The sequence below is a fragment of the Bolinopsis microptera genome, chromosome 1, assembly GCF_026151205.1.
Source record: "Bolinopsis microptera isolate Bmic1 chromosome 1, MBARI_Bmic_1.0, whole genome shotgun sequence".
Lineage (NCBI taxonomy): Eukaryota > Metazoa > Ctenophora > Tentaculata > Lobata > Bolinopsidae > Bolinopsis > Bolinopsis microptera.
Genome location: NC_087072.1, coordinates 15922201 through 15938441, shown reverse-complemented (window position 1 = coordinate 15938441; position 16241 = coordinate 15922201). Strand labels below are relative to the sequence as shown.

Below are 16241 nucleotides of genomic sequence, written 5' to 3'. Positions count from 1 at the left end.
TGGCAGTGCGAGGAGTCAGAGACAGATCCAGACCACAGCTCTAGCTATTAGAACCCTCATGATCACCTCAGTAAACCTCTTATCTTGGCTCCCCTTCATACTGATTTGCTTTGTCTTCAAAGACAGGGTTGGGATTGATGCAAGGAAGATATCTGTCCTGTTCCTTTACATAAACTGCATAGCGGACCCTTTTCTCTACATCTGCTCGAAAAAAATGATATCGAACACGATACAGTGGTACAGTAAATTCTCCACTGGGATACAAAATAAAATGGCAATCAGCAAGAGTGGAGGCTCCGAGCGAACTCGGTCTAGATACTGCATACCCAAACTAGTTATAACCTCCGCAAATGTGATATCAGCTAGTGGGTTATTCTTTGAAGAAGATCCTGTTGTTTGGGCAATTAATAAATCACTTTTTCATTGTGTGTCACGAACTTGAAATTGGTGTGGCAATATTATTCCATACATATAATATTATGATTTCAGAGTACACAGTTTTTTTATTATATAGTGGATGACCATCTACCATGTCAGCGATTCGAAGTTTTTTTAGAATTGTTTTTTAAAGAATGAATTTCTTTTGCTGGACACTTTTGGGAATCCACCGTCCCGGGTTACTGGTTTATCGAGGCTTGATAAATTAGAGTTAAAATGTGTACTTTTATATGTTTCTATTTTGACACCTTTACAGTTCATTTATACCAGATCGGTCATAGTATATTATCCTTCCAGAATGTTCCAAAATGTGTCTGCACTAAATAGTCATACAAACATAGGAAGCTTTTGCGAATAATATGATGATCTTAGTAGGGCAATGGATCTAAAATTTCAACAGTGACGGATTTGTGAATAATCTATAATTAATTGTTTGACATGTTATGAGTTACTTATTTATTGATTATCAAGTGATTTTTTATTCGAAATTGAAGGGCCACATATAATTTATTACTTACATTTGCATGTGCACGACTTCTTTGATGGTTTGCGATCTCTATGGTTTTTTTTTAAATCTAAACATCGTTCTTATCATTTTGATCCGCAGAAAATCATGAAAAAGTTAAACTTGGTGGGATTTGAAGAGCGCACCATTTTAAATAGTAAATAGGAGGGTGGTTGTAGGAATGGCGATCGAGCTAAATAATTGCTAAATAAAAGTAGTAAAGGCTTAAATCTAATAGCATTGTGGTATCTAAAACACGTCACTCGTTCAAAGGTTGGAGATGGGGCACTTAGTCTCGAATCACACTGCAAGGATATCTAGTCTCACATTGCACAGCCTCCATTATTTTTTACTCGTATTTAAATATTTAAATAACACGGTTAGTTTTTAAGATTTTATTTTTATAGCTTTCTCTCGATTTTTAGAGTTCTGATCGTCTTTATGAATTGTTGTATTACCAAGACGAGTTCGTCTGTGTTCTCCTTGGTCATTTCATGTTTAATTCCTGTTTAATTCCCTGTTTAATTCCTGTTTAATTCCCTGTTTAATTCCTGTTTATTTCCTGTTTAATTCTTGTTTAATTCCTTTTTAATAATTAATTCCTGTTTAATTCCTTGGTGTGCAACCAGAAGACACTTGGTGGAGACATATAGAACACCTAATACTTGTAACGGATGTAACGGATGTAACGGATGTAATAAGCTTGCTTCCAGGGATGATATTGAATACTCAGATATTTAATCACTCTAGCAGGTATGTCTGATACTACATGAGCTCAATCTCACAGTATCTTACTCTGTACAGCGTGCAAACCTGTATCTTAATCTAATCAGGATGCTTCCGAGCACTCTGCAGAGGATGGAGAGTTTGCTGGTTAATAAAATATGGTGTCCTTCGATTCTCCTAAAAGGAGCCAGTTACTTAGTCGAGACATGACAGATTAGATGGGACGTGTAACCGGGCAGAATTAAATTATGGTGGCGGTATAGTAAAGATGAACTTGAACACAATTTACATTAAACATACTTAATTCCTGTAAAATTTAAACTATAAACCTGCGTCACAGACAGCAATATATTGGTAAATTTATAATTAAGCACAATATTTGAATAATTTCAAAATTAAAACTCACGTCTGCACAGGACTTTCTTCTGACGATGTTCCGTCTCGGGTTCGGACTGTTTGGTATCGCCTAAAACATCATCATGTCAAGGGCACGGATAATATTTCGAGCATTTAATCAGTAAGTCAATTAATATTGATTGGTATTTTGTGTTTCATTTATTGAAGGTGTCAGTAGAAATGCAAATCATAAAAAGTATCAAAGCATTCTACACAAATTTCGAACTCGCATTAAGATAACACATAACATTTGTTTGCCTCCTAGTAAAAGCGTTTTGATCTTTTGCAGATTGAACGTGACAGAAAGGACAAAATCACGCGCCCAAAATAGAAGCTATACAAAAACTGGTTTCAATAAAATACGATCGATCGCTCCGAAATTGGTATCGGTCCAAAAATTAGCATGAGGTCAGTTGTCGAGACACAATAAGGGAGACATTGTGCACGCTATACAAGAGAAACCGCAGATAAACGAGTTGCAGAGTGCATGGCGCTGGCAGTTGGGTATAAGCTCCCCTATACACATGTACACTTGTCGACCAGCTCAATCCTTAGAAGTACAAAGATTACCAACTATGAAGTGTCGGGTTACTGGACCAACAGTGAAGTCATGGAGGCGATCTCTTTCTAGCTTCAATTGATATTGACTGTTGACAATAGCAGTGGGCAGCGATGAGTTGTGTTAAAGGACATACCGCTCAAAAGTCCATTTACAGGAGACTTGAAACTAATAAGTGAGAGGCCCTCCTCCTTGCTATTTTAGCTCTGATGTTTCATCTTGATTCTGGCGATTAAACGAAACTATCAGCACATAACCGGCATGAAGTAGCAATAAAAATAATATGTACAAGTGCAGTTTAACAACTAGAGGTTGCCGGAATAGTGCTAAAAGATGTGTTTCGAGTTAACCGACGGAGCATGACAAGCTCAAACTAAAAACAAGATAACGTCATGGAGGGCCAGTCCTACAGCTCATCAGCTGGAGATGATTCAGTTTGCATATCAAAACTGACAGAGACACGATCAGAGGCTAAGTAGCAATTATAGCTGGAGATGTGGCCACGTTAGAGATGTTTCTTGGCTGGGTCAGTGCAGCTGCGTTTAACTGGACAAATCCCAGCCCTATATCCAGACGTTAACAAGATTTGCTTTTTGGTTCGATAACGAATTTTTTAATTGTTCAATTTTGAGCTGAACGGAAATGCTTCACGTGTGTATATCGAATTATATACTTGTTCATGTGATAGTTAAAAAGTGAATTATACAATAGAGTTAAACGACGTAACAGCTAAATATACACATATGTACAAGGCCGCGAGTCGACATAAATAATTATAATATTCAACAGATGTCTTCTTACCACTCGGCTGAACAGTATATCCTTCACTGTTGGCATTGTTCCGGGTTTTCTTGGCTGGAGCTAGAGTTGAGAAGTTGACAGTTGTCAACACGTACGTAACCCCCCAAACTTTAGACTAAGTTTGCAGAAACAGCGGCAGCTTTAAAAGTCACAAGGAAGTTAGACTCGTTTATGTGCTACTAGAATGTCAATCAACTATATTAAGCAACAGTTTAAACTTGGATCGAAAGTATGAAGATTCGTTTTCCAGTATATGCAACTATGCACGCCCGCAAAAATAATCGGTTTTAAAAGAAAGAGAGTATGCACATTGCACACATACATACGTCAAATCAAGAAGTACAATGTTTAGAAACTTAAATCGGAGCTGTAACAGGTAACTACGGATCAAATTAGGAGCTTTGACAGAGCATGTCATATTTGTGCCTGTCCAAGAAAAAAAAACTAATCGGACTAAAAAAGTACACGGTAAGTGAACATCCAATTGGCAGCAAGCAGCAACCTGGCAGAAAAGCTACTTATACGGCCGGATTTATACATTCGGCCAGCCAAACTCTCTCCCCTGGTTGAAGAGCTAATATATTTTTACCGCAAGGAAAGAATCGGGTGTCATCATAGTACAATAATATACTGTATTAAATGACGAAATTTACCTGAATATATTGTCGGAAAGAATAAAGTCAGTGACACATGACGAAATTGGGTATTTATGAGATTCTAGATACAAGTTGGTGGTAAAAATTAATACTTTTGATATTACCTGACTTAATTCAATTAGCATGTGTATACACGACTGGGCATGTATTTACAAAATTTCATCTTGTATTATCACATGTTTAACCGCAGCATATTTTAAGTGTTGCATGTGTTAATGCCATGAAGAAAACTTAGAAAAAGTTCTAGCCACATCAAAGAAAAATGGTTAACCACTCTTCAAATAATATCATAACCATGTTATATGTCTATTCAGAAACACGACAAGTTTCGATTTCAGTTATTACTTCTAGACGTCGCATTTGATTCATCAATTCAATTTAAAATAAAAGTAAAATATCAAAATTCCAATTGATTTATGTAATATGGGAATTGGGAATCAGCATGAAAAGTATACAAAATCGGGAGATGTAATCAACTTATAATGGAATTCACCAACATGACAGTTCTAAAATATGTATCTACGTAACCTGTAATTCTAAAATCTGGTGGGACAATTGTTGAAATAAAATCATTTTCCCCGAAAATGAATTCACCCACATCGCAATATTATGCATAGTATTATTTTATCATATGCTAAGAATAGTTTGCTATTTCTGATCTGAATTATTGAAAGAAAATGGAACATTTTTCAGCAATTTTCAATTTAATCAACTGCGGTTGGAAGTAATTGTGATACACGTAATTAAGAATTTGTCGATAAAAGATGCAGAACTGGAACAATTAAAAGCGCCATAAATAAACTCGGGGTTCAGCGAGGGTGCAACAAACAATTATTTGACAGCGAACTATTAGTTGTGGGGATTAATGGATAGAAACTGACCTGTTTAAACTGATCTTCATCCAGTGGCGAGAGAATTCCCTCTAATTCCGTTGCGTTTTCATTCCCTGTGTTTTCTTCGAGACGAAGATCGAGACTCAAATCTGGGTGGAGAAGTAAGGATAAATTATAAGCCAGCACTTAAAAGATGCATATTTGAATACTGATGTCACTGATTCGTGGCGAAGCCCCCATTTCTTCCCCTAGGAGACTACTAAACTAGGGCCTCAGTTATGGTGGGGTTTCATAGTTCTACAAATAAGTGCAGTGCCAGGTTGGTGCTGTCTGTCTCCAAAGGAATTAGAGAATGGTTTCACCAATCATCACTCTCAGAAGACAAAGCACCACATTTAATTATGACCTGTGGACTCACTATTAAAATACAGTATTTTTAAACAGAGGGATTCTTGGCTGAATAACCTGGTCGATTGTCGGAGCTCATCTGTGGAGAACTTGTAGTTTCACATAGCAGATCTTTTGAAAGTTCTATTTCTTCAGATGGTACTGGAGAGAGATCGTCTAGGTTGGCAAAATCCATCTCCTTACCACCATCTTCTCCAGGAGACGAGTCAGACTGAGGAGATCTGTCAGTTTGATGTTCTGAGCAAATCTTTAGTGAAACATTAGTTTTCATCGACAAATCTGGAGAAGGTTCCAGATCCTCTCGAGTAGCAGCAGATATGTCTTGATCAGTGACCGAATCCATTCGCTCGCCACCGTCTTCTGCTAGATCCTCTTCAGTAGCAGCAGATATGTCTTGATCAGTGACCGAATCCGTCTGCTCGCTACTTTCGTCTGGTGAAAATTCAGACTGAGAAGAGTTTTCGGGATTTTGTCGAACAATGTCATCATCAGGAATACTTTCATTAACTGGAGAACTTTTACCTTCTGAGAAAATTTGACAGTCGGGATGACTGTTGCAATCAGTAGGAGTTTTATCTAATACATCATCTCCAGCAGTTAGCTCCAACTTTCGAAGAGGTAAGGGGGTTGCTTCAGCATCGATCTCATCAATATCTTCCAGGAGTTCAGCAGTGCCATCTGGAAATGCTTGAAGCACGTCATTGATAATGTCATTTGTGCGTGGATCATTGTCATGGGGCAGTTCAAATTCAGGAAAGAAGTCTTCATCATTTATGTCAAAGGGAAATATCTTGCCTCCTATGACAGCATAAGGTTGTCCGGAGAACTGGAGCACCTCGCTTTCGGATATCTCTGACGGGTTTCTGGTATGAGTGTGACGGTGAGAGAGAGAAACGCATACACTCGAATCTTCTTCCGACGGAACAGAATAGTCCTTCTCAATGTCAAACGTATCTTCATCGTCTCCAGAATAAGTGCTGTCTAAAGACTGGTCGTTCAGTTTTAGACTAACTGCTTCTGGTGCCTCCGCAGAGATTTCAGATGAGTCTGCAAGTTGCTGACCCTCTCCAAAAGATAACGTATTGTCTGGGGATTTTATCGGGTTAGATACCTCTTCACACGGAGCTACGTTCAGAGATGACGAGTTCTGAGCTGACGATTCGATAACCTCTATCTCAGATACTGTTTTTTCTGATGTTTCCTTTATTTCATCTTTTTGAATTAGAGAGGCTGCTTCCAGAATATCTTCTTTGTTTTCGCTTTCCATTTACATACGAATTTAACTACCACTCTTAGTACCACTTGAGATCACGACCTGTATAAAATAGCAAGATGAAGCATACTCCAACACACAGCGGGCAAACACCCAACAAAATTGTAAATTCAAAAGAGTAAAATTCTTAACTCTGCAACAGTTCTACATTACAGTTACACTGAGCAGCAACCGAGCGGAAATGCGATTATTTACAAGTATAATCAATAGCGCAAATTTGGAAATTCTACGACCAGTCATAGTAGAAAGTTAAAACTGGCAACACACGACATTGCTTTGATCGTCGGGAAAAAAACTAGAGTTGAAACTAAAAACAGTTTCAATAAATTTTCGACAAAACTTAGACTGAACAATTACGCGGATTTACGATCAAAATATGATGCATTAGATTAACCCATTAGGGATGAGTGGTTAGTTTATGTCTCCTGTCATCTATAACATTAACATTCTAGAGGTTATAGATAACAAACCAAAATGCTAAACTCCACAAATCTTGTGCACAGATGCTCAAAATACATAGGGCTACATTATTGAACTCACAATATGGACTCGAGGAATCACTAACAATTAAATAATTAAGCCAATAGTAATAATGAATAAGACGTGATAAAAAGGGACATAAACAACCAACTCGTGGGTTACACAATGCCTGTTCTTTAAACGTAACGGTGACATGTCAAAAGTTCCACTCAAGCTGAGCTATTCAAAGCGTGCCAACGAATTACCAAAATTTGCGAAAAATGCATAGCTAATATAAACTAATTAATTCGGGCAAACCGTTTACATTAACAGGTCAGCCAGGGACAGCACAGATCCAATAATAGCAGAAAATTGTTGTTATTTTTAGTTCCATACAACTTCATTCCTTAATTCGAGAGGTTCGCTTATGAAAGAACAACCGAAGATTTGTATGTTAATGACATATAAATTCAGCAAGCACGCAGCTTTGGCTTTAATTATAAAACAGCAGTAGTTTTGAAGATTAACAATCAGATTAAATTGACCGGCAGATAGCAAGTATGTACCAATCCAACACTTCTTGTCATTCTGAAAATTAAGAAAGTTGGCATCCACCGAGTCTGGAAGTTTGGAATGAACATAAGGTAACTGTCGCACAGATAATTTGTAATCAACCACTATTATGGCGTAGCCGGTTGAGTAATTTTGAAGAGGCAGACCATTAATTGAACGGTGGTTTTTTGTTGATGACCACACAGATTAACAGCAGCTATGGTTTTTAAATTCTGGCCAGTTAACATTTAACTGATACAATACGAAGGGAAAAAAATGTATAATGGTGATTCTTTTATGTATACAAATACGCAACATTCATAAGTCCACGATACTAAAATGCTTGTAACTTAAATACGTGTTGGCATTTCCCTTGCACAAAAATTGCTTTAATTATCACTGCCATCAAAGTTCTGACTTCTCAGCAGGCTACTTCTTAGCCTGCCTCACCGACCTGCTAAACTTGGTGATAATAATGGATATAGGTATTGTCATGATGGTCAGATTGAGAATTGTATAAAGTGCTGACACGAATTTGCCCAAGTTAGTGGCAGGTGACAAGTCCCCATATCCAACAGTCCCAATAGTGACCACACAAAACCACATTCCAGAGAAGGCTGACTTGAAGTCGTTTTCCCCGTGGGCGTGTTCGATAAAGAAGATGAGGGGTCCAAAGAGGAGAACTCCAATGCTCCACATGAGAAGAAGTAACATGATTTCAGGGAGAGAAGCAAGGAGGAAGGTCATCATAGTCTGGCTACCTCGGGAGTGTCTGAACAGCTTCATTACTCGGAGTAGTCGGATAAGACGCAGTACTCGGAACCCTCCTACCTGGCAGATAGAGAGGACAATAAGACGAATTGTAAACTGTATTTTATAGTTTTATAAGTATAAGTTATTAATAATAACACAGCTTTGCAAATCAATATAACAATCAAACAGACCTGGTTAAAGAAACTCCCAGCGATGAGTCTCAGATAGAAAGGTAATATTGAGATAATATCGATCCAGTGAAGCACGCTTTTAAAGTAATCCTTCCACGGCGAGTAAACGAGGAGGAGAAGGAGAGCCTGGATTGTGAAGTACACGTTCACACACGCCTCAACTATTTGTGCCACCTGAAAAGTGAAAAAGTGCCAGTGGTTTTCCTTGTTCTTAAGACTGCAAAATTAATGTTGAAAGTAAATTCTCGTATGGAATTGGGAAATCACTTACGGTCAGCATTCCTATATCTTATTACTATAAGACATTTTGACTGGCACGATCAAATACCTACTACGGAGAGTAAAACTTAATAAGAACGAAATAAAATGATACAATTTATCTCACCACATTAAAGTATGGTTGGCGGGTGAGTTCTGGAATAGATTCCAGCACCAGCGTCATCGTACTGAGGATATAGAGACACAGTTAATGGTCAATTCTGCTGTTTTCTGACAAATTTGTTTGAACACCATTTTTGAAATTCTGAATTCTTTAACCCAAATTTATTTGTTGGGGTCAAAAAATATCCCTGAAAACCATCAGAACCAATCGCTTGCCCCAAGGAACCACCTTTTGGAACCACTTAACATGTCAAAATTTGTCAAAATGCGTCAAAGGTGCTCAAAAACCTCGGATTTTTGAGTGATCTTCAAGCACATTTGTCAGAAAATGGCTGTAATATTTTGTAAACGATGTTTATAATATTTCTCAATATGAGATACAAATTTTAAAACACCTGAGAACTATAACGCAGATGTCGAATATGGCATACGCTTTCGCTGTTTGCGAAAAGTAGGGAAACTGCAGGGTGCAAGATAGCCTATCTTTCCAGGTTTTGGGATCCAACACTTCTGGGCCACCATTAACCACCGACTTCAAGCCCTGGAAGTAGGGCAACAGTCCGTAAAACTCCATACAATCCTGAAAATAGGTGTATCGAATAATTTCCTGTCACAATTAGTCAGAATCACTTCTACAAGCTACGGTATAAAGGTGGAGACTACCCAACGTATATTGTATGACTATGTAATTAATTAAATTGTATAATGTATCATGTATGTTATATATTGTATGTATGATGTGTAATGTATGTTGTATATTGTATGTATAATGTATCATGTATGTTATATATTATATATATGATGTGTAATGTATGTTATATATTGTATGTATGATGTGTAATGTATGTTGTATATTGTATGTATAATGTATCATGTATGTTATATATTATATATATGATGTGTAATGTATGTTATATATTGTACTAGAAACCCGCTAGTCGAAAGCTTTGTTCGAGGAAATTTTAAAAATCAGTTATGTTTTAATTTCTCTTCATCATACAGCTCTGTTATACAGTAGACATAATGGAATTTATTTAACAATGGCAACAGCGTTGTTAGTATTCGGATTCCCAAAACGATACTTTTTACCGCATCAAAAAATACCAATCACAACCAAAGTTATGAATATAAGTCATAGCGTGAGCGTAAATATGAGCTAGTTTTGAAGTTATGACGTAGCATACAGCATAACAACGCGCGTAGTTAAGATGTTCTTGCTCGCGCACGTGCATTTTAACGTTGCTACGCAACAGCGCAGTAAACCTTTGCTAAAATAACGACATTATTCTAACGGTTATTTTACCTCACTTCCGACGTTAATTATAAAAAATCTAAAGCCTAAATCAAAATTCTAAGAATGCTATAGCCTATTCCTATCCTTTTTCTACAACCCTGCTAAAAATGGCGAGGTTTCAACTCCATTTGCGAGCTGGGTTTGGCATCACCAGAGGGTCATTTTGAGGTCGATTTTCGGTGTTTTTTCTTCTATGTCCCCGTTGCCGGGGAAATTTCGTCAAGTTTAAATTATAGTATAGACTAGAAAACCTGTGGTCACAGGGAGGAAGCTAATATTGATAGTATTTTTTCTTAGTAAGTTTAAATCGCGTCAAAAAATATCCATCACAACCAAAGATAAAGCCAATTAAAATGTTGCTCGTACTAAACACATTGTAATATCGACAAAACTGATCAAAATGACGTTAAAACAATCATTGCACGTGCACGTGCGTGTAACAATCCTCGTTACCATGGTAACTACGCAACTTCCTATTTCTCGTCTGATTTGCACGTGGGCGGTCGTACATACATTCTACAAAAAGAATCTTTTGAATTATAGTAGAGATGTATGATGTGTAATGTATATTGTATGATGTGTAATATATGTTATATATTGTATGTATGATGTGTAATGAATGTTATATATTGTATGTATGATGTGTAATATATGTTATATATTGTATGTATGATGTGTAATGTATGTTATATATTGTATGTATGATGTGTAATGTATATTGTATGATGTGTAATGTATGTTATATATTGTATGTATGATGTGTAATGTATATTGTATATTGTATGTATGATGTGTAATGTATGTTATATATTGTATGTATGATGTGTAATGTATGTTATATATTGTATGTATGATGTGTAATGTATATTGTATGATGTGTAATGTATGTTATATATTGTATGTATGATGTGTAATGTATGTTATATATTGTACTAGAAACCCGCTAGTCGAAAGCTTTGTTCGAGGAAATTTTAAAAATCAGTTATGTTTTAATTTCTCTTCATCATACAGCTCTGTTATAATACAGTAGACATAATGAAATTTATCTAACAATGGCGACAGCGTTGTTAGTATTCGGATTCCCAAAACGATACTTTTTACCGCATCAAAAAATACCAATCACAACCAAAGTTATGAATATAAGTCATAGCGTGAGCGTAAATGTGAGCTAGTTTTGAAGTTATGACGTAGCATACAGCATAACAACGCGCGTAGTTAAGATGTTATTGCTCGCGCACGTGCATTTTAACGTTGCTACGCAACAGCGCAGTAAACCTTTGCTAAAATAACGACATTATTCTAACGGTTATTTTACCTCACTTCCGACGTTAATTATAAAAAATCTAAAGCCTAAATCAAAATTCTAAGAATGCTATAGCCTATTCCTATCCTTTTTCTACAACCCTGCTAAAAATGGCGAGGTTTCAACTCCATTTGGGAGCTGGGTTTGGCATCACCAGAGGGTCATTTTGAGGTCGATTTTCGGTGTTTTTTCTTCTATGTCCCCGTTGTCGGGGAAATTTCGTCAAGTTTAAAATATAATATAGATGTATGATGTGTAATGTATGTTATATATTGTATGTATGATGTGTAATGTATGTTATATATTGTATGTATGATGTGTAATGTATATTGTATATACTGCAGCTCACCTCAAAAGTATCTTTAGGCATACAAGGAGGACAGACCAGCTCTTCTTGGTGAGTGTAGAACCTCAAAATGGCGGGAAACACGTACTTGTTGTGTTCTATAAAGTACTCGTCCCTTTTAGGGCGGTAAAACTCCTCAAGACGCTCAGAACCAAGGAGAGTGTCGGGGTAAAGGGAAAAGATTTCTGTTTCTATCAAAAAGTAACTTCCGCTCACATTGAACACCTGTAAATATTTGGTATCGTCTGATAGTGGCTTGCTTGCAACACCTATTTAGCTTGTTGGAAACTCGTTATTTCCTCAATATAAAGTTGCTAGGAAAGTTGAAGGTGATTATATCAATTGATCGAAGGAAGCACGAAATTGCGAATGAATTCTGCTCACCTTAAATTCTGGGTCAAATGTATTATTATTATCCTCTTTCCAGCTGCATGTCGCAGCTTGTTCTGAATCGCTGTCAAAACTGTCTGATCCTCTACTGAGGATGGGACTGATCGTTGAACAGAACCCTTTTTGTCCTCTTGATCTTCTCCTTTCTCCTCTCCCCCCACCACATCTGGAGTTAAATTTGGGACTATAGGAAATCTCTGCGTCCCGGAATAGCATGGGCATAAAACTGTTCCTCAGCCGACGTACTTTGCTACTAGCAAGGCTTCGATGGCGGCTTTTAGGCCGCATTTTTCCAGCATTGGAATCATTGGCTGATCCATTCTGAGATCTAATCTTATCCAACCTAATCGGCAGTGGAGAGGGAGTTGCATTTCTTTGATCATGATTGCTGCTCAAATATATTTTGTTCATTCTGGAAGGTGACCGAATAAGTTGTAGCTCATCAGATAACTGTCTTTCGTAGAGTGACTTGGCAAACTGTAGGAGCTTAGAATTCATCATGATTTAGGGTCACTCAGCAATATAATGGTCAATGTATGGAGGCCTTCGACCAAAACTTAGTAGCAAGGTTCGATAATAAAATGGATTGATCGAGGAAAATTGCTTGCGAAATGCGCATGACGCACACGGTACAGTTAAATGAGTAATTTGTATTTTTAATGATTATAATAAGGCTGATCAGGTAAAACCGTCAGCAAACCTATGGACATGAATCTGATGCACAGTTGATTGAACACATGAACTAATTTAAAATGTTGTTTCGGGTATAAACACGACATGTTTTAGACTAATTCTCTTACTAATTCAAATAAGTAAGAGAATATCAGCTAAATTATAACGTATGCCAGCTGCATGAATAGATAATTAGGTATATTAGTCAAGCAAAAGGGTTCAGCAAGACAGAGCATTTTGATCATGATTTGGAATAAGTCAGAATTATCAATGAAGCATGAGCATTGTCATCATGAACAGGGATTCGGCAAAGCTATCTCTAAGGGCAGAACTTTTTCAAAGGAATGCAAAGCTTAAGCCTCCGCAAATAAAGTTGGAAGTTCGATAAATGTTTGAATATAACGAAACGTTCCGATCGCTAGAATACTAGAAATCTACCGCCGATCTGATTTATGTATACACGCATACCACTTTCAAAATAAACCCCGATATCTCTGTCATTACCGTCATCTAATAAGGCTATAATCACTAAAACTAAGATGATGACTTGATGAGCGCTTCAGTGCGTAAACTGATAGTCGGAACACTATTTGATATTAGTCAGCAACAATTCAGCACCAGTGCTACCAGTGCTACTCTTCCGTTATCAACTCTATTCTGCCTCAATCCTACTCATATCGAGTTGCAAATCTTTGCTTTGTAGGAGTAAACTGTAATAAGAATACGCCATGATGATGAAGAAACTGCGGCAAATTGATTTAGTTCATCCGGTCACATGCTTTTAATTTATTATTGAACCCAACTACTTTATGACTATGTTGATAAATAGGCTGGTTTGGTGCCCGCATCATAACATACCCTATAATGGACTCTTTTGTGGTTAGACCAAGTATAAGGGGCCTCAAATAAGGGATGCTCGCACCTCTCTAGTCAAATTTAAGCTCAATAGAATAGCAATTTAGAAAAATTGATGAAGTAATAAATAGATTGAACTACGTATTAAAGAATACACTAGCGCAGACACATATTATACCCAGAGCAGTTAGTCTGTCATGAAATATTGTCATAGACTCATCTGATACTGTATTAATGTTATACAGATACATAGACTCATCTGATACTGTATTAATGTTATACAGATACATTGATGACCCTTTTAGAAACAACAGCAATTTAAATGAACTACGAATTGCTGAACAGATTAAGCAACACTGTAGCGCCGACCTAGTCAACCACAGCTTTGCATCTAAGATGAAAGACAAGTCCGTGATAAACGATTGCAACAGACTCATTCAAAATAATATTATATCGTTTCATTGAACCCCCATTTTTTTCTATTTAAGGCAGATGTGCATACCATTTTTTCCATTTCTTTGTATTAATGTCAGGCGATAGATGAAGCAATCAGACTTGGAGCAATCAGACCTGAGTACCATTGACACATTAATTTCTGTGCAAGTGTAAGACTGTAAAGTGCAAACTATGAGCAGCCCAAAAAGTGAGCAGTATAAGAGGGCAAATAGTTCGAATAAGGGTAATCCAGGGCCGATAAGGAAGGTGGACATGCCAGCGTAAAACTGTAATGAGCCAAAATTAAACAAAACAAACTCACATACTACCAAAGGTGTGACTTCCCAAAAAAACTATGTAATAAACAATGTAAAACAATAAGCTTCAAACATTAGAAAACCAATTACCTTGAGTCACCAAGGTAACTCTGACAAAACTCTGCTAGTTCTGTCGAATTGGGTCTCCAATACCTCTTCTTCCTCGACGACACTGACTTTTGTTTCTTCATACCGACCGTCATCTTGTTAAGTCCATCTAGCACAGAGTATCCGTCCATTACTGGACCCGGCCTATAGGGGGTCAATTTTAACAAATATGCAGTCAGATGCAAATAAATAACTATTTAATCATGTATAGTGTATAGTGTATTTTATTTTGTATATACTGTCATCCGTAGGGGCCGTGCCTCACCACAAAGCCTCGCGGTGGAGAGAAAGGGCAAGGATCATTATCATGCGGTCCCTTGGGGTCTGGGCAACAAACACACCTTTTGGAAAGGTACGTACCGTTTACTATGTACGGTGCTTGGGGAATGCAGGGACAGAGGTACCAACTACATATTGTAGTAATTGTACAGATAGTAATCATGAAGTATTATTATTTAGCATTTACGTGAGATTCTGTATTATTATTTAGCACTAACTTGTTATTCTGTTCGGTCTGTGTGTATCTGGCAGTGTGTTGATCTCCAACACAGCAATCATTGGGATCCGTTACAGATACCGATACCATTTCAACACAGTGGCAGTAATGTAACACCTTATTTACATCATAGAAACAACGAGAAAACCTTAACTGTCATGGAGTTCATTATAACACATAACAAAGCAACTTAAACGAATTAATAGCATATGTATGAATGTTTGCAACGATTGTTTGAAATTAATCACGGGTTAGCGACGATGATTAAAGTTAATTTACTTTACAATTGATGATCACAATGAAGCTAATACGGTCGAGCATCAACAAATTATTTCCTTAATACCATCCGGCGAGGTGGTGCGATCTTGTTATAAATGTAAACGAGCGTTTATTAATACTTCACGTAGTTAGTTGATGTGACGATAATTCTCCACATGGTTCAGGTCAGGTTGGATCTTGTAACTCAGTTAGTCAGGGTATGCGCTCAGAGTTTGCTTTCAAACCTAAACAACTCACTTATAAAACATAAGATGAGTATTGTAAATGTAATGATAGCGAATTTTCTAGTGACACGGACCAAGTATTTGTAACTCTTCGATTTATGATTCAAAACCAATAGCTCGTATAAATTTAAAAGCATTATCTGAATACTTCTACTCCTAGGTTACCTACTAAGTACTATAAGTATATAACGAATAATTTGAGAAAACTACGGAGTCTTATAATTGCTCAGACCTTGGCTCCGGGCTATTTAGTTGGATTAGACCGCTCAAGAACCAATATCATCTACAAGTATAACAATCTATTCAATCTATTCATGATTATAATTGCGTCATAGAATTTACCAAAACCCAAAATTGGGTAGATTGGACCCTGGCATGGCCAGTGTCATCTTCCAAACAAAAAGAAATTTTATTAATTTGAATTGTTTCAAAACGCTAAAATATGATGCTGGGAATGAAATCGGTCGCTCGCTTTTAATTCATGGTTTGCACATTTTTGCGGGTTTAGGTTTATCACATTGCAATCAAACTCAGTCGAAATTTCTTTGGGTTGCTTTAGGGAAACCTAGGGAAACTTAAGAGTACAATAAA

The 16241-nt window shown here is 37.0% G+C and overlaps 2 protein-coding genes across 3 annotated transcripts in view; both read right to left on the bottom strand.

The window, feature by feature from the left end:
* Positions 1 to 6589, bottom strand: part of LOC134820455 (uncharacterized) — an 84684-nt gene extending 78095 nt beyond the window's left edge. Inside the window, exons 1-3 of the mRNA XM_063830877.1 lie at positions 5380 to 6589; positions 4963 to 5063; positions 2076 to 2135 (exon numbers count right to left, since the gene is read on the bottom strand). Coding sequence (XP_063686947.1) covers positions 2076 to 2135; positions 4963 to 5063; positions 5380 to 6589 — 1371 coding nt within the window. The remainder of the gene's footprint in view (positions 1 to 2075; positions 2136 to 4962; positions 5064 to 5379) is intronic.
* A 1314-nt stretch (positions 6590 to 7903) lies between these two features.
* On the bottom strand, positions 7904 to 14789 carry LOC134825975 (potassium voltage-gated channel subfamily A member 10-like). Of its 2 annotated transcripts, XM_063838194.1 has the most exons (7): positions 14634 to 14789; positions 12259 to 12430; positions 11878 to 12099; positions 9327 to 9511; positions 8936 to 8996; positions 8551 to 8724; positions 7904 to 8437 (listed from the first exon to the last, which is right to left on the bottom strand). In XM_063838194.1, the coding sequence occupies exons 1-7, from the start codon at positions 14780 to 14782 to the stop codon at positions 8036 to 8038; spliced, it is 1365 nt and encodes a 454-aa protein (XP_063694264.1). In that variant the 5' UTR covers positions 14783 to 14789; the 3' UTR covers positions 7904 to 8035. The 2 variants fall into 2 exon arrangements, with proteins under 2 accessions (XP_063694264.1, XP_063694263.1); XM_063838193.1 differs by lacking the exon at positions 14634 to 14789 and having other exon boundaries at positions 7985 to 8437; positions 12259 to 12746.
* Positions 14790 to 16241: the final 1452 nt, after the last annotated feature.